Consider the following 23,050-nt stretch of genomic DNA (forward strand, 5'->3'; position numbering starts at 1 on the left):
GAGTTCAAGGCCAGCCTTGTCTACAGAGTGAGTTCCAGGATAGCCAGGGCTACACAGAGAAACCCTGTCTCGAAAAGATAAAAAAAAAAAAAACAAGTACTCAGCAGAATTCAATCATTGTGTCATTTAATCACATGTATGAGACTGTGTCCAATAAAGGCCAGAAGGGCATCAAAAATTCACAGCAGGCTAGGGAGATGGTTCAGCAAATAAAGGCTCCTGATACTGAGCCTGATACCTGAGTTTGATCTTTTAGTACCCATAGAATAAAAGAAAAGAACCAATCTCTGTAAGCTGTCCTCTGACTTCCACACACATGCCCAAACATCATTCATATACACATAACTATGATAAAGAAAATACTTTTAAAAAATTCACACAAGGCAAGGAGGCACACTCACCACAATAGCATGAGACAGAAATCAATGTCTGGTAAGAGTACAAATCTATTACACAAAGCCCTCTCTATGCCAAGGAAAGCCCACCTGATCCACAGAGGACCAAGCCTCTTGTACAGCCCAAGAAAAAGGGCTAAATTCTCAAGCAGAAGGTCTGCCTTTAGGTAAAGGCTTGTTAACACAAAATATTTATTTTAATCCAACGCTATTCTCCAATCCCATCTCATTCAAGTATCTGATCCAACAGCAAAAAACAAACAAACAAACAAAAACCTGCAGAATCACAACACTGGTGACGGTGAGAGACTTTTCTAGCTTCCTCGTGTCTACTTTTAATGAGCTTCATTATGTCCAGTTTTAAGGATTCCAGAACAATCCTAAATCGTTCCAGATTCTGTCCTGCCGAGTTTACCTGTACTGTCAGCAATAACCCATCAACCATTCAGTTCCTTCTGGCAGCCCATTCCCGTGCCATTTCCTGAGTTTTAGTAAAGGTAACAATGGCATTTGCTTTGGACAGGAGTCAGGTGTTTCTCTGGGGAGGCAGTAAAGGGCAAGGCCTAACTGAACATACTGTGTGGTTTCTAATGAAGCAGCTGAGAGAGTTAAACTAGCATTTGTGGCAATTTTAGGGTGTGGTGTAATTAACCACCACCCAAGACAGTTACAACCCCTCAGTTCAGTTCAGGCTACCCCTCTGCTTTACCAGATAGATCTGATAGAAAGCACTTCCTAAGTCCACTTTATTCTTGAGCACAAAGGTGGCTGCTTTCACAACAGGTGACTGTGTCCCACTAACAAGCTGTAGGGCCCAAGGCTCAGTCCAAGTTCTGTCATTTGTAGTTCTGCTTGTCTTCATGGTCCTTCTGCCACACTGGAGAATGGACCAGAAAACACAGCCTGTTCTTAGGATGCTATCAAATCTCCGAGGTACCTGAGGAGTATTGGAGATCTAGAGAACATCACTTATTTTATAGATACAAAAACAAAAACCCAGGTGATACAACTTAGCAGCCGAGCCTTACTGTGCAGGCGTGGCCACTGCTTTCCCACCGTCTTCAGTAAAGAGAAATGACTGCAATTTAGACCTGGTAACAATAAAGAAACTGGCCAGGTTTACTTATCCTAACGGAGAACCACCTCAATCTAAACTAATAAAGAGCTGATTAGACTACAAACGTGTAGGATGCACCAACCTTACATCTATAAAACCAAACTCCTCTTGATGGATATTCATGTATAGTTTAACTTATTATTAGAGTGCTCATGTAGAAACCCCAAAAGGAAAATAAGTCTCAATTACACTGCAACATTTTCAGTCCTCATAATAATCTGAAGTTGTCAATTTTGATCTTTACACTTCCCTAGAGATTCCTTGGGGCAGAGGGAGTGGAAAGGGAAGAGGTCAAAGAGAAAGTAGGTAAGTGTTCTAGTTAAATTTAAATTATCTACAAACGATTGTATTTATGACATAATTGCCACCTCCGCTTGCCAGATGTTGCCAAGTATCATGGTAAAAGTTGAACAGCATGAAATACTCTGGCCAGACCCCAGCAGGATCCCAGGGTCTGAAATAACACTAGCAGGTTATCCACCGCTACCAACTTGTCCACAGCAGCATTTTCCTCTCTAGTTAGCTGGATTTAATCATCCACAAACACAGATCAAACAGCAGAGCTGCTTATGCTCCTGAGATTTATAATTTTTAAGATGAAAGGACCAAAACATCACCTTCCCAACCCTCTCATTGCACAGGGAAGAAATCAAGGCCCTCAGAGGTGAAGTGACTTGCCCAAGTCACCACAGACAGTTAACCATAGACACAGGGCAGGCTCAAAGCTCCACCTCCCAATCTGGTCTTTTGCCCACAGTCCTTGAACTATAATCTTACTACTTTAAGTAATAGTTCTCTACGAGCCATAAGCCTACATTATTTCAGGTCTGAAACTCCCTGCTTAGAACCCCAGTGGGATGGATGAGGCTCAGCATTCTGCTTTGATATAAGGGTTAGATGTCTTGAAGGAGACTATAATATAATTTATAGGTTCTCTAAAGACATGCACTATATCACATAGCACAGCAAATTAGACAAGGTAAAGTCTTTTTTATTTTGGGGCTTTTTTTTTTTTAAAGTGTGTGTAGGGTTTTGCCTTCATGGGAAGTCTATGCCTGGTGCCTGAGGAGGTCAGAAAATGACATGGAAACTGTAGTAATAGATGATTATTAGCCATCATGTAGGTACTGGGAACTAAACCTGGGTCCTCTGGAAGAACAGCCAAGTGCTCTTAACCACTAAGCCATCTCTCCAGCAGCTAGGGTGAGGTCTTTTTAAAAAATGCTCTAGATGAAAATTCCTGAGATCCTACTATCCATGTAAGTTGGTGGGAGTAATACCACAAAAAGTCATAGCCTTAATCATCATAAAAACTTCCTATAGCACACACTGATCCAATCCAGACCTTTCCCTAATTAAAAAAAAAAGTATGTTTTAGATGACATCAAAATTTATATACTTAATGTGTACAACTCAGTAGCAGGCATTTGTCTGAAATCAATCCCATGAACCCACCCACAGACAGGAGGAGAGAATCCAGTCCTGAGTTCCAAATGCATGCACATTCACAGACACAGACTCACATGCATACACAATTAATTAAAACACTCTTCAAAAACATGAAATCTTGTTATTAACTGTAGCCACCGTGTTGTAAAGCACGCCTCTTGACTAGCCCAGTTCTGATTGTCTATAAAGGTCTCTGTTGTGAGATGATGAGGACGCAGTCGCTGCTTCCTGCTTTGATAAAGCCAGTTACGCTATTAATGTCACTTAATGTCACTGCACATGAGGAAATGCACATTACTGACTAGCATGAGACAACTTACTTCTACAGCAAGAATCACGTTAACAATCACAAATTGATGAGCTTCCCAAAGTAAATTATGCCTTCTGTTTCACTAGAAGGAATAAAATGCTGACACAAAAGGAGGATATCAAACACTGACATTGCTTGTGGAGAAAGTTTTATTGCTAGCTGGCTGTGATGGCATATGCCTGTAATCTCAGCACTTGGAAGCTAAAGGAGGGAAGACTGGCAATTCGAATCCAGCTTTGGAACTGCAGTGAGTATAAGCAAGCCTGGGTAGTGGGGAACTGTGGAGATGGTTCAATGGGTAGGGTGCTTGCTGTACAATCATGAGGATCTGAGTTCAGCTCCTTAGCATCTATGCAAAAGTCAGGTGTCGCAGCCCACTCCTGTAACCCCATTACCAGGGGGCAGAGACACATGGATCCTGTGTCCAGCTAATCTAGCCAAAACAATGATTCCAGGTTCAGTGAAAGATCCTATTTCAAAAAGTATGCTGGAGAAAAAAATAAAGGAAGAATTCAATGTTGGCATCTGGCTTCCACAAATGCATGCACAGATGAGTACATACACCACATATACATGCATATACCGCTCTCTCTCTCTCTCTCTCTCTCCCTCCCTCCTTGCCCCTCCTTCCTTCTCCCTCCCCACACACAAATTATGCCATCAGATTCCCTAATTTCAAAATGGGTTTCTCATATATTCAGACAGAGACAGGTAAGCATAAAAACTGCTTGGAAGACTATGTTAGAACAACCAAATCTACAGACCTGTGGCCTTTACATGGAGAAATGAAAGAAAAAGCCAGAGGAACCAACTGACATGGAGCACCACTGCCTTCTCTTAACTTATCAAGGGGTAGGCAGGAAACAGAAGCAGGATGGAGTAACCACAGGAGACACAGAGCCTCTGGGCTCAAAAAGAAGCAATAGGTTCAAAAAGTGTCTTTCCAAACAGTTAAATTAGGGGAAAATGCCTGTCCAGAGCATGGATGGAGAAGGGGACATACTCTTCACAGGACACATTCTCCCATGCACAGGTCCAATTCTTCCAGGACTCTCTCTTCCTAATGTCATGCTCAGGCTCTGGAGGTCATCCAGTCTTCTCTACTGCCAACTTCTATGGGTCCTGGGCATCTGCACCCTGAGGCAAGGACATTAATCTTCTAAGTTTTGTTGTTTTATTTTCCCCTCTTGAAAATTGAGAAATAAACTTCTCTCTAACTGTTGAGAAGGAAAACAAATATTAAGAATTCCAAAGTGGCCCGGCAGTGGTGGCGCACGCCTTTAATCCCAGCACTCGGGAGGCAGAGGCAGGTGGATTTCTGAATTCGAGGCCACCCTTGTCTACAGAGTGAGTTCCAGGACAGCCAGGGCTACACAGAGAAACCCTGTCTCAAAAAAACCAAAAAAACCAAAAAAAAAAAAAAAAAAAATCCAAGGTAGCTGAGGATGTGGCTTAGTTGGTACAGTGCCTCTCTAGAATGTAGAAGCCATGGGCAGGATCAACAGCACTCTCTTATAGTTTGAGAACAGCCTGGGATACATTTGAGATTTCTGTCTCAAAAATTAATTTAATTACTTAAATAGCAAAAAATAAAAAACTTCAAAGCAAGAGTTATATAAATGTAACAAAGAACATTTGACAAAGAATATTGGTAGCAGCCAAGGATATCTTCAGAAAGTAAATAAAACTCAAAAACCTGATTATCCACTCTGTCTCAAACAGTGGTTACTCCCATCTCTCATGGACAGACATTAGCAGTACAATAGACGGTACTGCCAGAGAGAAGCTAGGAAGAGGAAGGGAAGAAAAAATGTGTTTGTTTTGTGCTGTTTAAGGAAAAGTTCAAGCAGTGAAAAGATTCTTAAAGAGATTCTTACCAGACAACACTCCATTTTACATCCTGGGACTGCATTTCAACCATCTAGAAACACTTTATACAACATACCATTCTCCTCCTCCCCCTCCCCCTCCTCTCCCTCCCCTAAAACCCCCACTACCCAACAGAGTTTCAGAGCTTCTCTGTGTAGCCACTGGCTTTCCTAGAATTTGCTTACTTTGAACTCAGAACTATCTGCTTCTGCCTCCTGAGTGCTGGGATTAAAAGCATGCAATGCACCACCACTGCTGAGGTTTGGTCTGTGGTTAAGTATTGTAATGCTAAGTGCAGGCCCCCAAGATCAAGTTATTTCTGATGGGTAAAGATACCTATAGCCTATAGCTGGGCAGAATTGAGATAGGTGGTGCTTGGTGTTCCAGGCAAGGGGAGGAGAGGTCGGAGGAGACCAGGAGAGAGAGAGAAGGTGAAGAGAGGAGAAAGACAATGGGTTAGGAATAAAGAAAATGTGGCCCTGAGAGCTGGCCAATTGGAGTTAAGAGCAGCCTAGATGAAACACAGTAAGTAATAACTCAGGGTTATCAATAGGAAAGTAGATTATAATAGGATAGAGGATAGATATCTGCCCAGCTCTTGTGCTGATTAAAGCTTATTATAAAAAATAAATGGTGTGTGTGTCCCCTTTATCTGGTAAATAAATGGTTGAAGATGGGGTAGAAACCAGATTGGAATTAAAAATTTCTACAATACTACCACACCTGATCATACCATTTTCTGATAATGCTGGACAATTAAAAAGACATAGTACAACATAGAGCCTGATCATTGTGCTATGGTTATTAAAAGGCCAGATTCTGAGCCGGGCATGGTGGCGCATGCCTTTAATCCCAGCACTTCGGAGGCAGAGGCAGGTGGATTTCTGGGTTCGAGGCCAGCCTAGTCTACAGAGTGAGTTCCAGGACAGCCAGGGCTATACAGAGAAACACTGTCTCAAAAAAAAAAAAAAAAAAAAAGTCAGAGCAGTTGGGGCTGGAGGGATGCCTCAGTGGTTGAGAGCACGGACTGCTTTTCCAGAGGACCTGAGTTAAATTCCCAGCACCCACAATTGTAGCTCCAAAATCTGATACTCTTACACGGACATACATGCAGGCAAACAGCAATGCTCGATAGATAGATAGATAGATAGATAGATAGATAGATAGATAGATAGATAGATGGATAAATGTCAGAGCAGTCAATTTTACAAACAGAAAACAAGGTGCTTTGTTAAGCACTATGAACGAGACAGGAGTCACAGAAGTGTAACAGAAGACAGATTCAGTTTTTTGATGGGGTGAGTTGGGCTTTGAGGGTGAAGATTTCATGTCAAAGGTTTTCTTGAGTTAATATCCACAGAGAGGAAAGGAAGAGCTACCTAGGCAGTGGACAAAGCCTGTGCACTGAAAACAATCTGTATTTAAGGACCTCTAGGACCAGTGTGGCTGAAGAGAAAGACAGACAGGAAATGTGAACAGATAGGGCTGGGGGGAGGGGGGGGAACTTGCACTTACAGAGCGGGCCACAAAGGCTGGAATCAATGAGACATGTCTAGTTGGTTATTTATCTACCTATGCCCCACAGGAGCAACAGGACCATATGCTGCTGTGACACTGACACTGGAAAACCCCACTCCTGAAGAATGAAGCACTCCACACACCAATGTGGGAGTCCTCATTCATGTTTTAATTTACACTATTACTATGTTAATGTTGCTTAGCTGGTTGTAGACTATAAGGACAACACAGTAAAACTTCAGGGGAAAGCTTAAAGGGGCCTTGTGGTAGACCCCAACTCAAGGTCTGCTTTCTAAGACCCCATGTCTAAGAGTCTTCTCTGGTCAGCCACCTCACCTGTGATCAGAATGATTGTTAAACCTGCCCCTTTCTTCTGAATCACCGCATGTGTCTCTATGGTACTTGCACCCATTCTAGGATGGCTTTTACCACAATAGAGAGAAATCTAGACCCCCACAGACTAAGATAAGTCACTGAATCATCGCCTCCATTGCTCAAGGAGGTTGGCAAGGACTTATAGGATTTACCAATCTCTTCCAGGCACTCCCTGCCTCCCTCCCTCAGCTTCCTGTTGGCTGACTCTTCAATTTCTCTTACTTGCTAGTTCACTTATTTCAACTCCACTCTCAGACTGGTCTCTTAGCTTTATCCTATACATGTACAGAAAGAGGCTTGTTATGAAGAACCCCCAAAGCTTACAGAGCTCCTGTCTTCAAGGAGCTGACCACCTCACAGAGGAATCATGGAAGACAATGAAAAAGCATGCTCCACCACAGTGCCTCCAATCTTCAAAGCCTTTCTCTACCTTCCTGGGCCAAGTCCTCACACTCCTGTGCCGAACTCAAATGTGTTCATTTAACTTCAACCAGAACTTGTGACTAATCCTCTCAAAATCTTAGTTCAAAAACCCAGAGCTGCTGGGCATGGTGGTGCTCATCTTTTAACCCCAGCATTCATAAGGCAAAGATAGGCAGATCTCCAAGTTTGAGGACAGCTCAGGCTATGTAGGCCAGTCTAAGCTATGTACTGAGACTTGTCTTATAAACTAAAACAAAACAAAATAGCAAGGTTTGGGGATAGCCCCATGGACCTGGCCTATGCTTTGTTTGTTTGTGGGGGAGAGGACTGAATGAAGAAGGTGCTGTGGGACGCACTGATGTGTCCTAGCCTGGGCTATGAGTAGGGCATTCCACTTCTATTGGGGAAGAAGAATGGGCTAGATGGAGCCTTTTAGCTCCACTGTGTAAGTAGCCCATAATTTAACAGAACTTTGCCTCCCTCAAGCTTTGCTGAATGTTCTTCTAGCCTCAGCCCATTAAACCACATCCAAAATCCACATAGAGGCTGTAGAAGTCTTGACGCCTTTAAACACAGTCGTTTGAATCCGTGCCTCACCCTGGCATCTCCTTTTATCTCAAAATATTGCGACACTGGATATTAGTAATTATCTGATTCACTTTAAGGTAGAGCAGGGAAAGAAATACCAAAGGAAAAATTTAAAGCTAAAACAAATTAACAAAATTAAAATTAAAAGAAAATTCTGTAGGGACCAGAAGACTGATTTCTGGCTATATGCACAGGGTATATAGACTCTTAAAGCATCCAGCATCTAAACCTAAAGGGAGAGAACGTTTTTCTCTCCAACCACAGATCAGATAAGAGACTGAACTTTACCAGCACTAAGAACTCTATAAAGATTTCTAAACACTCAGCCCTCAGAGCAGGAATAGGGTTAGTCTTAGAGAAACTGTGGGCTGATTGTTAGTTACACAGAAAAACTATAGATAAATGTCTTAATCATACAGTGTAAGGAAATTGTTTTAATCTTTGCAAAACTAGACCATGACAGGCTGGAGAGATAGCTCAGCAGTTAAGAGCACTGGCTGCTCTTCCAGTGGTCCTGAGTTTAATTCCCAGCAATGGCTCACAACCATCTGTAATGCAATCTGATGCCCTCTTCTGGTGTTACTCATATACATATAATAAATAAATCTATCTTAAAAAAAAAAAAAAAAAAAACTAGACCATGACAACTAGAAAACAAGCCCTCGAAGAATTATGGTGAAAGACTGCTGAACTGCCCAGAGTAGACAGAAAGTGCCTGGGAGGTGAGAGAAAGTTTTACAAGTTTCTTACACTATTTTAACTTCTTTGGTGATGGTACAAATACTTTTATATTGGGAAGAATTTTAATTTTGGTTAATGTGAAACACACACACACACAATGCACATTTGGAAACAGAGTCATCACAAAAATCAAATAACTACTGGGGAACTTCCCTGATTTTAAACCTTTTCTTGTTACCACTAAAAATCAACAACTTGATCAGCACTTGGATTTGCTCAGGGTTTTCAAACACATCTGAAGCTGGTTGCCACCACTCCTCCAGAGGAAGAGAAGCAAACTGGAGTCCAGACCTGCATGTGGACCCTGACAATAAGTGATGTGATGCTTATCAAAGTGCTAGGCTAGGAGCAGTGCTCAGGAAAGGTCCCCTGAAAGCCGCCTTTAATCCCAGCACTTGGGAGGAAGAGGCAGTTAGATATCCAAGTTCGAGGTCAGTCTGGTCTACAGAGTGAGTTCCAGGACAGCCAGGGCTACATAGAGAAACAGGAAAGGTCCCATGATTCCATGATGCCAGAGTGGCCCAGAACATTTGAGCCTTACCTGATGGAAACACACTCACTCACTCACCAGGTCCCTACTCTCCTGCTCTACATGTTCCTCTTATTTAACATTTATTTAATGTGTACAAGTGTGGCCTGTGCATGAATACATAGAGGTTAGTTTTTGAGGAAAGATCAGCTTTCAGGACTCCATTTTCTTCTTCTACCATGATGGGTCCAAGGTGCCAACTCAGGTAGACAAGATTGGTAACAAGATACTTTATTTACTGAGACATCTTGCTGACACCTAAACAATGTTTTAAACAAATAGAGTAGTTGAATGTATTTATGTATAGACAATGTTTTTTAGACCTATACAATATGTAATCAAGTCAGAGTAATTGGTATATACATTATCTCATTTATCATTTGTGTTAGAAACATTAAAAATCCAGAGCTGGAGAGATGGCTCAGAAGTTAGAGCACTGATTGTTCTTGCAGAGAACCCTGGTTGGATTCCCAGGACCCATACAGTGGCTCACAGCTGCCTGTAACTCCTATTCCAGGGATCTGATGGCTCTTTCTGACCTCTACAGGGTCCAGGTACATACATGGCAAACGGAAATTCATACAAGCAAACATTAATACAACAAAAATAAAGATACAAATTAAAAAGAAAAAAAAAAACATTTAGCCAGGTGGTGGTGCACATCTTTGACCCCACCATTGGAAGACAGAGACTGGTGGGTCTGTGTGTTTGAGGACAGCCTGCTCTACAGAGTTAATTTCAGGATTGCCAAAGCTACATAGAAAAACCCTGTCTCAAAAAACAAACAAACAAAAAGAAACATTCAATAATAAATTGCCACTATTCTAGTGTGTCACCCAACTCCTTCTAAATATGTGTGTGTGTGTGTGTGTGTGTGTGTATGTATGTATGTATATGTATGTATATGTGTGTGTTTTAAATTACCTATCTATCTATCGCTCTATCTATCTGGGAGGAGGGGGCATGTGCTAGGGCATGTGTGTGAAGATCAGAGGATAATGTGGAGGATTCAATTCTGTCCTTCCACCATGTAGTTTCTAGGGATGGAATTCAGGTCATTAGACTTGGTAGCCAGTGCCTTTACCTAGGTGAGCCATCTCACCAGTCAAACCATATTTTTAATTATCTGCCCTCTGTACCTTTCTCACCCAATCCCTTGTATCCACTCCCCCCAACCCTGAGATAAGGTCTGAAGCTATGTAGCCCAGGCTTTCTTGAGCCTCCCATGTTCTGGGATTACAGGCATGTGTCATCATGACTGGTTTGGTAACCACTATTCTATTATCTGTTTCTATGAGATCAATTTCTTTAGCTTCTACATGTGAATAAGAACAAATGGTATCTGTCTTTCTATGCCTGGCTTATTTTACTTAGCATTATGTCTTCCAGTTCTACTCACGTTATCACAAGTGACAAGATTTTGTTCTTCTTCATGACTAGATAACATTCTATCAGATATACATACCACCTTTCTTTATCTGCTCATCCACAGATGAACACCTAGGTTGATTCCCTACTGTGGCTGCTGTTGAGTAGTAGCTCACTAGACACAGGACACAAGTGTGTCCTGGCATAGTGGCTTCTAGGAAAACACATGTTGCACTCTTGTACTTTAAAGGTCCAACTTACTTCCTCCATGAATGCCTGTCATCCACTTCCCTTAGGTACTTCACTCCTGCTATCAAGTTCCTGCTTTCATCCTTTGAACCACAAGGATACTTTACTTGTCAGGGTTTGTCAAGGGAACTCTGTTGTTTTGATTCCCAAGTCTCTCAATAAACAAAGAAAACAAAAACAACTGTTCGGTATCTTCTAGTAAGCATCTCCTAAACCTCTTATATTTCAGTTATTTAAGTGTATTTGAGGCTGGAGAGAAGGCTCAGAGGTTAAGAGCACTGGCTGCTCTTCCACAAGTCCCGAGTTCAATTCCCAGCATCCACATGGTGGCTCACAACTAGCCGTAATGGGATCCAATGTCCTCTTCTGGTGTATCTGAAGAGAGCAACAGTGTACTCATATAAATACAATAAATAAATAAATCTTTTTTTTTTTTTTTAAAAAGGAAGACATAGGGATTACCCACAAGCCTCTACCTGGCAATATATTAGTGACCTGGGGTTGAAGACTATTTCTTTAAAGATGCCAGGCTGTGTTTCCAGGGATTTTGACCTCCTTCATTTCGGACAGTAACTGGGCACAGGCTTTAAAAGCTTCCCTGGTGATTTCAGAGGAGTAATCTGAGTTCAGGCTAGAAAGCTTCGCTGCAAGTAACACACACTTGGTGCAGCTGTGGCCTTCTATGCAGATGTTTCTCTCTCTTTTTCAAGGCCCCTCAGGAGTCAAGGGCTATTAGTTTTAAGAGATATGATTTACCTTAGTTAAAGAGCTCCTCTGGCTGGGCCAGAGCTCACTGACAAGATCAGGATCTGGGGAACTGGCAGCACCTTGTGTTCAGAAGTGTAGGAAGAAACCAGTTTCTATAACAAACACTCCTGATGGGGGGGAGGGGATGGGGGGCTTTTGGGATAGCATTGGAAATGTAAATGAGGAAAATACCTAATAAAAATATTTAAAAAAAAACAAAACACTCCTGAGACTTAGACAAACAACTGTCCCCACATCTGAGGTGGGGGAGGGGAGATAATCCACCAGAACAAGATGGTTTTGAATTATAATTATAAATTAGTCCACAATCTAATGAAATCATGTTTAATACATGAAGACACTCCTGCATCAAGGATCCTGTTTTAGTAGTGACACCTCATGCTGAGGGGAGGAATGAAACGGACCGCACTGATCACCCCTATTAACCCGATGGGTGCTGACAGGAAGAGCTCAAGGAAATGTTCTGAAAGGCCCTCTAATTGAATAAAAGTGTACATTATCACTGAAATCCTTTTAAAGATTATAGAATAGAGACAACCAAAGTGACATCTTTCCCCATCTCAACCCTAAATCCACAAGCCATTTGCTTTATGTTAAAATAGCAGCCCCTTGCTCTGAGCAGTGGTGGCAGCACTGGGGATACAGACCTAGGCACATCTCTGAATTATGGGCCAGCCTGGTCTACACAGGGAGCTCTAGGAAAGTCAGGGCTACACAGAGAAACCCTGTCTCCAAAATAAAATAAAATAAAATAGTCCCTTGCTTTCTGGTCCCTTAACGAACTTCAAGGGGAAACTCAATCTTTATTTGCTGAGTGCCTATACTACAGTGTGTATGGCTAACACAGCATGCCAAACTCCATAGAGGAGGCAAGAAATAAAAAATAAAAAAGCAAGGCAGGGTTGTTTCTCAGGCTTTAGCATAAATCAGCAAGAAGTCACACACACACAAGCCCAGAGCACCTTCCTGTTTCCCCACCCCCCTTATACTCTCCTTGGTTCACCTAGGCTAATCTGAGTCCCTCCTCTGTGGTCCCAGGGTCACTGCCATGGTCAGGTCCTTCCTGTCATCATAGGCCCACTTTGGTGACAAAACTGCTTGGGAGGTGGGGGTTTCCTGGTGAAGGCTTTGGCAGGGTTGTTAATGAGAACTTTGTCAAGGACTTCTAAGACATGAGTTTTCAGTTTTGATATTTCAGACACATTACTAGGCAAAAAGTTACTGAAAAACATGCACCTGCTTGGTTATTATTAGACCTTAAAGAAATGAGCTTAAACTGCGAGTCTGGCCTAGTAGTTTCTTGATCTTCACCCTCTGAAGCTGGGTCAGCCCACTAAAGATGGCCTGTCTCCTGACGGAGCGTCCCTGATGAAGTGAGGCAGCATGTGTACCTCATGCTGAAGCTCCACGCTACAACACAGGGTAGGCGGTCACAGCTTATGTGGGAGGAATAGACACCATTTAGTAAGTAAGCACTTTCCAGCTTAGCAGCAAGCCTACCAGATGGTCCTTCAAACCCAGAGCCTCATGGCAACCTCCTTAGTTTACTCCTCAGACCTAACATAAGCCCCAGGACCAGAGAACTGCAAAAGGGCTGGGGTAGTGGACAGCTCTCTGTAGAGAAGCAAGAGGATCAGGTTCAAAGGTTCACATATAACCCAGGACAGATGACCAGACCTCCCTGACCCTAGCTTTCTAACCTCTATCCAGAGGGCAAGGGTTCCGACTGTCACTGAGGGACCAGCACTGCACTCTTGATGAACTGGATCAGATGGCTTAGACTGAATGGACCTGTCTTCTACACACTGACCCCAGTAACCCCAAGAGTGTACACATTTATTCATATATGTTACTGCAGCTTGAAACATTTCTAACATTTTTTGGAAACTCCTTTCAAAGACTATACTTCTGAATCCCCTAGGCAGGAGGAAGTCCTGATGATCTGAGCGTGGGTCAGATTGCAACATTTTAATAAACAAGTAAAAATCTAACCCAAGGGTTTGCAATAAACTGCTAACACAGTAGTAGCAGTTGTGGTCAAACTGCAGTATGACTCATGTAGAAGTTGTATTTGGTGATGGCCAGAAAGAACTGGGAGCTGTTTTAAGTTATATAAGGATAATTGGTTTAAGAGTAAATATATGTATTTTTTAAAAGATTCCTGGCCGGGCGTGGTGGCGCACACCTTTAATCCCAGCACTTGGGAGGCAGAGGCAGGTGGATTTCTGAGTTCGAGGCCAACCTGGTCTACAAAGTGAGTTCCAGGACTGCCGGGGCTATAGAGAAACCCTGTCTCAAAAAAAAAAAAAAAAAAAAAAAAAAAGATTCCTTCTTGGTTTAGGGTTATTAAAACTGTTTTGGCAGGACATCTTATCCCAGTTAGGGAGGCAGAGACAAGGGATCACACAAGTTTGATTAGGCCAGCCTAGTCTATACTTTGAGTCCCAGGCCAGCCAGCACTACATAGGGAAATCATGTCTCCAAAACAAAACAAAAATTTTAAAGTTATTTTGGTGCATAAAGTTATTATGGTAGCACACACCTTTAATCTCACCCCACCCCCAGGAGTAAGATGCAGGAGAATCTCTAAGTTCAGGGCCAGCCTGGTCTACTTAATGATTTCCAGGACAGCCAAGGCTATACAGAGAGACCCTGTCCCCCCTCCCCCCAAAAAAAAGTTATTTTTAAAGTTACTTAATAGTACATAAGTAAACTACATGATTAGAAAGTTATAATTGCTATAACCAAAATGTTAAAGGGGGGGGAGAGACAGATCGGGGGGTTGGGTTTTTTTTGGGGGGGGGTCTGGTTTTTCAAGACAGGGACAGGGTTTCTCTGTGTAGCCCTGGCTGTCCTGGAACTCACTCTGTTCGAGACCAGGCTGGCCTGGAACTCAGAAATCCACCTGCCTCTGCCTCCCGAGTGCTGGGATTAAAGGCGTGCGCCACCACTGTCCGCGGGAAGACAGATTTGTATAACTGTAAATTGACCCTGAAGAAGCAATTATTTTGAAAGTGACACTTTTTTCTTTTGAAGAACAGGTTCAGGTATGTTTGTAGAGGGGGAAAAACCTACCAAAGTAATAAGTTTGCTGTCAACTGGTACTTCAATCTTCCTAAGAAAAACAGCTGCAAGGACAAACCAGGAGAAGAACAGAAGCCTCTAAAAGGACAATTAATACGTTAGCTCTTGATTTATGAACACTCTTCAGGCGAAACTTTAAATGGTTTCAAAACCCAGCAAAGGATCTTATCTGCAGGAGACAGGCTGCAATCAGAACCTAAGTCACAGGATGACCCTCGGGTATTTCAGAGCGCTCACAGGGCTGCATCTGCTAGAAAGCTGATCTGAAACCACTACAGAGCAAAGGAAGCTGTGAAGGAGCTATTTAAAAAGCCAGAATGAAACATCTTCCCACCGACACTTAGTTACACAGGGGTCAGAGACTCAACCAAGATTGTTTTCATCCTGAAAACATAAGCCAAACATCTCCATCCATCTTATAAATCCATGCTTCTAAAAGAAAACAGCTTACTACACAGTGGTTGTCATAAAACCAATTAAAGTTGATTTTATGCTTTTATAAAAAAAAAAAAAAATCCAACAGTTGCAGAGATGGCTCAGTGATTAAGAGCACTGGCTGCTCTTTCAGAAGACCTGGGTTTGATTCCCAGCACCCATGGGGTAGCTCACAATTGTCTGTAACTCAAGTTCCAGGAGGGACTGATATGGCTTCTGTAGGCACCAGGCATGTAGGTGGTATATACACATACATGCAGATAAAATGCCTGTACACATAAAATGAAAATAATAAAATTAACGGTAGCTGGGCATGGTGGCGCATGCCTTTAATCCCAGCACTCGGGAGGCAGAGGCAGGCGGATTTCTGAGTTCGAGGCCAGTCTGGTCTACAGAGTGAGTTCCATGACAGCCAGAGCTACACAGAGAAACCCTGTCTTGAATTAATTGATTAATTAATTAATTTACTGATAAAAAATATCTGTTTCAGTCTGGGAAAGAAAAACATTATCTATGTAAATCTGTGCACAGAAAAAAAATGTCTGAAAAATATCAAGATATTAGAAGATTAACGTCAGGGAAAAGCATTTCAAAACCACAATGAATTACCACTCATCCCTAGAGAACTCTAAGAACAGAACAGACAGTAGTGCATATTGTAATTGTCCTTTTGGAGGTTCCTGTTCTTTTCAACACATTGCAGGTGAGAATGTAAACTATCAAGTTGATTTTAGAGAAGAGTCTGGCCATTAATCAAAAGGTTAAATGTGTAGGTATCACGTGATCCAGCAATTCTACACCAAGAAAATGGAAAACATGCATCCATTCAGAAAGCAGCACCTAAGTGTTCTTAGTAACACCCACAGCAGTCCCAAAGCAGAAACAGTCCACAAGACCATCAGCTGCTAGCATGCGGTGTCCCACAAACAGAAAGATTGTCTGCAACTAATGATATGTTCTGTGTGAGCCTTGAAACAACCAGAATGACGTATCAACGGCATCAGTGGTGCGATGCAAGTATTACACGATTCCATCCATGAGAAAGGTGCAAAACGGGCAAAGCTACTGAGACAGAAAGTGGGCTAGCATTGCGAGAGCACAGGAGGTGGAGGTGGGAAGGAAAGAGAGCAACAGCTACTGAGCTTAGGATTTCTTTTAGTGACAATGAAAACGGTGCAAACTTCCTCATGGAGATGGTTGTACAATTCTATCAATACACTAAAAACTATGGATGAGCCCTTTTAGTGGATGAACTAGAGTCAACTAAGCTATTGGAAATGTTACTGGAGGTGGTGCTCAGTTTGCAGTGATTATACAGGGGCTTTAGTTTCACCTCTGCTTTAGCTAGCCTTTCTAAGTTTTCTTCAATAAAAATGATTATTTTGGTTGGTTTTTTTGTTTGTTATTTGATTTGGTTTTGTTTTGTTTTGTTTGAGACAGGGTTTATTTATGTAGCCCTAGCTGCCCTGGAACTTGCTCTGTAGACCAGGCTGGCCTTAAATTCATAGGGATCTTTCTGCCTCTGCCTCTCAAGTGCTGAGATTAAAAGTGTGTGACACCTCTGCCCAAATCTGGATTTTTAAAAATTTGCCATGTTATCACACAAAAAGGAGCATGTGCTGAGAGAGAGAGAGAGAGAGAATAAATATCCCTAAATAGGCAATACACCCTTCCTTATAAAACTGGGAAATGGAAACAACCCCATGACTCCAGCCAGGCAACTGCTAGGCAAACCATGGCTCAGTGTTCTTCCAGCCCAATCAGGACCCCACCATTACCCAACCTGTGGAAAGACACAAAAGCTCAAACGCTTTTTACCTGGTCTACAAAGTGAGTTCCAGGACAACCAGGGCTATACAGAGAAACCCTGTCTCGAAAAACCAAAAAAAAAAAAAAAAAAAAACTTTTAAAATCAAATGCAAGTAACAACCTTATGATAATTTGTTTTAACTTCTACTTTTCCCAACAGGGTAGGGTGTGCTCATCCACCCTTTGTAGTGCATACCTCTACAATATGTCACTCTGAGGCAGGCAAGTCTGAAACCAGACATGGAATATGGTAAAGCTGAAGCCACAGCGCAGTCTGCGGCATCCGGGAGACACGGCCAACCAACACCCTTATTATTCATGGGATATGATTCACCAGCCCTACTTTTTAAGTCAGCATCACACTCTAATCATCTTGCGAGGTGATAGCCCCCAAATTATTTGAAAATAATATGAACTGAATCCATTAAAATGACATTAGGTATTTCTCCTCTGTATCTTTCCTATGGAGGAAATATTTGATCACTATAAAACACACAAAATATTAAAAAGACTTTAGACCCCAAAGGCAAGGGAAAAATCCAATAATAATTAAATAGTCATCTAATGATTCTGTAATGTGAAAATGGTGTGGAAAAGCCTAAAGCAAGCAAATAACTCCCTGCCCTCAGCCTAGGAAGGAGGAGCTACGCTCCCAGACAGTGTGAGGGAACCTTGGCTCACTGGATGGCTGGCTAGTCATGATCAAGCTCTGTCTTTGAATTTTGGAAAAAAAAAAAAAGATTTACTTTTTATTCCATATATAAATGTTTGCCAACATGTATGTATTTGTTTACCACATGAAAGCCTGGTGTCTGCAGAGGTTAGAACAGGGTGTTGGATCTCATCAAATTGGAATTACAGACTGCAGTTAGCCTCCATGTGGGTGCTGGGAATCCAACCCAGGTCCTCTGTAAGAGCTGTAAATGCTTTTTTTTTTTTTTTTTTTTGGTATAGCCCTGGCTATCCTGGAACTCACTCTGTAGACCAGGCTGGCCTGGAACTCAGAAATCCACCTGCCTCTGCCCCCCGAGTGCTGGGATTACAGGTGTTCGATACCCCTGCCCAGGTGTAAATGCTCTTTCTTAAGAGCAAATCTCACATAGGATTCTGAAACACTATCCTGCTGAAGAAAGCGGAGTGGGCTGCTAAGCTGCTGAACCTTAACTTACATATGTGCGCAACTACGGCTTAATTTTACCAGCAACCATCCTGATAACATCAGCAATGAAACATCTTAATCATAGCCACAGAACAAATAACTCCATGTCTCTTACTAGGATAATTCATTCAGGTGATAGCTATCAAGGAAAAGGATAAACAAGGGCATTTCTGGTTGAGATTTCTCTCTCTGAGGCACAGTGTGTTTCTTACATCTACAGTCCTTGGTTCTCAGGGACTTTTCCTTAACCCACATCAAACCAAATACCGACTAAATAAACTTGATATATCTTCGCTGAGCTTTTTATTTATTTTTTTTTAAACAAACGCATTTGGTCTCACATGCTGCCAATCTTGAAGTGGTGCCCATGTAAAATTAACCCACATTAGGTATAAGATAAGGGTCTGGGAAGAAAGGGAAAACTCTAGAATGTAACTAACTTATTAAGCACATTCCAAATTGGCAAAAGCAGCCTCTAGTACTTACTAATGAGGATGTTACTGCATTTTGGGTCTTGTAGCCTCGAATCTCAACTAATACTGAGTCAGTGACAGGCTCAATTAAAAAACACACTCCCTGAAAATCACAGCATCACCTCCAGTGCACTAGCTACTCCATCAGTCAAAACAAAATAACCATAATAGCACAACACTTACAATGATGGAGTAAAAAGGCACTTTGGCAGGGAGAGGAAGAGAATACACACACACCACCCCGTATGTGCAAGTACCTTCCCTCCCACGCACTAGCTGCCCCCATTTCACAGATCAGGAAACTGAGTCCCTAAAAATAAAATAACTTGCCTGAGGATACAGCTAGCAAGTTCTCAGTTAGACTGGTCTATCTGATGTAACAGCTGCTGTGCTTTGCCCAGCGTCATTGCTGTCTACTGTAAGTATGAATTCTGCTCTGACTTCCACTTCAGATCTTAAAAATCCTATCTTACTATGTTTGGAGTTAAAGAAATCTTTTATTAGAAGAAAATTCTGAAAAGTAAAAGCCAACCTTTCGACTAAAAAAGTTACAGTAAAACAACCTTTGCTAAGGGCCTGGAATCTTTTATGTGAACTCTGACAAGTCTGAGTTTCTAAGCAGGACTTGAAAATACATGAACTATGCTGCTGAGTGACAAAAACACTAGAATCCAGCAAAAGCAGAAGAAATGCCAAGTTGTTCAGAAGGAAACCGGGTCCACCTCGGCTGTGAAACTATGACACATTGGAGCTCCATGGGAAACATCCAGTCATTCTGTTTATACTCGTTATCTGTGAGCAGATACCAGGCAGCAATCAATCAACCCAAGGTGAAGTGCCCAAGTTCAAAACCTGGTCCTAGTTGTGAAAAGTACATCTTTTCTTTTTAATTAGGAGAAAAAGAAGAAGAAGGAAAACAAACAAACAAAAAAAAAAACAAAGAAACAAAAAACACCTAGGGTCTACCATGAAGAAAACGCATATAAATTTCCGTTTGGAAAAAAAACAAACCAACTTGAATTTGAAAAAGTAGACCTTCTTTAATACTTCAGTAGTCTCTAAATTCTAGTGTGTTATTCTGAGAGCACAGACAATTATTTACCTACAAGGCATAAGAGTTCAAAGAGTTGGCCGGAGCTAACAACGCGCGGCTGGCCCGCGGGTCTCCACACATGTCAGTCTTCCACCAGGACACCTGGTACATGATATGCCATATTAAAGGGAACACGGTACCTTCAAAGAGGTCATTAAATAGAACCAGTACAAGTGCACCATGCCCACATCCTGAACAGTGCATTTTAAAAAAAAATTTAAAGCCCCCAGTTCTTCCAACCAGAAGATGAAAATAGCCATGTCCGCCTACAAAATGTCCTCTTTAGCCAAAGTGTTCAAATCCTGAGTGGATAAAGAGTTAAATAAATATAAACCGATATTCTTCTCAAAAAAAAAAAAATGCGAAGACGTTTCTAACGGCCCCGCACGTGAGACAGCTTAAGTTTTGCAGTACAATTCTGGCCCACACAACCGGGTCTTTAAAAGGATCCAATGCCCACAGCTTAACTTGTTTAATGACGCCTTCGCCGTCTAGCAAAATTATTGGTAGGAAGCCCCCTGCCTCGGAATACAAAGAAACCTTCGGGTCAGGTAGGCAGAAACCAGCGGCGGCTGGGTAAAAACGCCGTACCCATTCCCGGCTTCAATCGCTTTCCAAAGTCTCATTTAAAAACAAAACAAAACAAAAAACTTTCGAGCAAAGATTCAAAACTCCAGTCCACCACCCGCTTCCCCCGGCTTCGGGTGTCCATCCGCGGCCACGGCGACAGTGCGGGCGCCCACCTGTGGAGACCGCGGGGCAGGTGGGCAGCGCGCCCAGGGCCCGGCCTTCGGGAGACAGCTCCGAGTCGCGCGCGTCCCGGGCCCTGGAGCCGCTCGCGGTCTGCCTCGGCCGCGCTGGCCCCGGAGGCGGACGCCAGTGTGTGGCCGGCCGCCGCAGCTCCCACCGCCAAGCCTCCCGCAGCTGCCTCAGCCCAGGCGCCGGGCCTCCCGCCGCTGCGGCCCGGCTCGGACGCCAGCCCCCGCCACCGCGCGACTCTCCTCGGGCCGCGAGCCGGCCGTCCCCGCACCGCACTCCCCTGGTTACTCACCCCGGGGCCGGGCGGCTGTAGCAGCAGCGCCAGCAGGAGCAACAGCCACCGGGCCGGCATGGCGGGACGTGGCCCTAACTCCGGGCCCCGCCGGCCGGTTCTGGAGACCGCGCGGACAGAGGGCTGGACGGGGGCGCCGCAACGACAGCGCGGCACCGGCGGAGGATCGGTGGACACGGAGCTGACTGGGCGGCGGCGACACCCCCATTCCCAACCCTATAAGTGCCTTGTGTCCCGGCTTCTTCCGGTCGGGGCGGGCTTTAGGGCGGTCCCGGGGGCGGAGGCTGTGAGAGGCGGAGTCACTGCCTGGATGGGGAGGAGCCTATGTTGTTTTGTGGGCGTGGTAAGAGTGGGAGGGTGGGGTTAGAAGCCAACGCGGTGCTAGCTTCTAGCTGCCTCCTATCCTGGGCGCTAGAAGCCGAAGACCAACTCTTGGCTTTGGGTATTTGTGGACGCTGTGCTTCTGAATGAAGAAGCTTGTTCGCAAGCCAAGGGAAAATGACATGTTACCCCACAGGAAGTCCCACTCGCCCGATGAAGAACCCGAGGCGCCAGGCTTGGTCTGGAAGAAGGGAATGCCCACAACCCTCCGTCTCCCTGCTGCCAGTCAGCACTTACTAGGGTTGCCTAAGCGACCTCTAGAGCAGAGCAAGGGTTTCAGCAGCTGGCGGAAATTCGACCCTGAGCCGCAGCCCTAGAGTTCACGAGGGTCCTCCAGCTGTGCCTCATCCAGCCCGAAGGCCCCTTTCTTCCCTAGCCTTGCCCCTCAGGAATTCCCCGAAAGTCATGTCCAACAGCCATCCGTTCCTCTCGGGATGAACCACAGCCAACTCATTCACCAAAAATTATAAGGAAATCATGCCGGCCTCTCGTGTGACATGTGTTTACGTGACCTTTGTAGATGTGGCCTGGTGAAGCTTGAGAGGACACGTGTCACAACTCTTTGGAGGTGGGCTGAGGACTCCAAGGTCTATTTAAGGGTGTGGATTATTAATCAGAACTAATGAGCCCAATAAGTTGTTTGGTCACTGGGTCCCAAGCTGCCCTCCTCTGAGTTGGAAGAGGGAGAACTTGTTTATAATAGGAAAGACAAAACATTCAGTGCTCAAGGAAAAAGTAGCTTATTATTCTAGTAGAAAAAGGGAGTTGCTGGGAGTGTAGCTCTGTTGGTACAGCACTTGCATAGTCTGCGAGAGAGGTACTGGGCTACATCTCCAGCCCTCCCAATACTGGATGTGTTGCCTCACAACTGAAATCCCAGCACCCTGGGGGTGGAGACAGGATCCGAAGTTCTAAGTAATCCTTGGCTACCTAGTGAGTTTTAAGACAGCCCAGATTATGTGGGGCCACGGGAGAACTGGAGCAAATTCTCTGTTTCCCCTGGCTTGCTCCTTTGACAGCCCGTTGGGATTTTCAGGTTTTTGAAGAGAAAAGGTTATGGGGGGCGGGGGGGGGAACACACAAAGAAGTAGTATATGATAGGTAGGGATTAGGAGTGCGTTGGGCTCAGGGCCCAGTCAGTATGTGCTTTGGGTCAACTCTATCCAATGGTAACAGACAGAACTGTCCCTAGGAAGACCAATCCTATTCCCGCCTCTACCCCCACAACCTGGAGAAGCTCCCACCATGCTGCAGAAGCCAGCACCAGCCTGTGAAGGGAATTTTGGGCAAGTTTGAAAGCAGCAGACACAATTAGAAGTGTTACCCACAAGTCTCAAGGCAAGTAAGTTTGGGATTTGCAGAGAGAATAGAGAAGACTAGAAGCTCCGACACTCCTGAGCATGGGCCCCCACCCCAGCCCCCGCCCTACGGGGAGAGCATGGGGGCCCAGGGAAGCCATGGAGCTGGCCAATAATGCAAGCTGACAACGGGACCTGTGAGACCACATGCTTGGATTTTCAAATGAAAACCCCTGGAGCCTGGAGCCAGTGACATGACTCACATTCAGCAGATAACAACGTGTGATGTGCAAGCCTGACTTCAGTCCTCCTATTAGTGAAAGGTGAAAGCAAGCTCCTGGAAGTTGACCTCTGACTTCTCATACACATTGTAACATACGCAAACCCCCACTCATACTCACAACTCACATAGTAATAAACTTTAAAAAAAATTTTTTTTTTTTTAGGCCCATTGGACTTGCAAACTCTATATGCCCCAATATAGGGGAAAGCCAGGGCCAAAAGAATGGGAATGGGTGGGTAGGGAAGTGGGGGGCGCTATGGGGGACTTTTGGGATAGTATTGGAAA

General features: G+C 43.7%; 1 protein-coding gene across 1 annotated transcript in view; it reads right to left on the minus strand.

The window, feature by feature from the left end:
- Positions 1-21,012, minus strand: part of Ern1 (endoplasmic reticulum to nucleus signaling 1) — a 93,061-nt gene extending 72,049 nt beyond the window's left edge. The window contains exon 1 of the mRNA XM_021175571.2: positions 20,804-21,012. Coding sequence (XP_021031230.1) covers positions 20,804-20,863 — 60 coding nt within the window. The 5' untranslated portion in view covers positions 20,864-21,012. The remainder of the gene's footprint in view (positions 1-20,803) is intronic.
- Between the last annotated feature and the right edge of the window lie 2,038 nt (positions 21,013-23,050).

The sequence above is a fragment of the Mus caroli genome, chromosome 11 (genome assembly GCF_900094665.2).
Source record: "Mus caroli chromosome 11, CAROLI_EIJ_v1.1, whole genome shotgun sequence".
Taxonomy (NCBI): domain Eukaryota; kingdom Metazoa; phylum Chordata; class Mammalia; order Rodentia; family Muridae; genus Mus; species Mus caroli.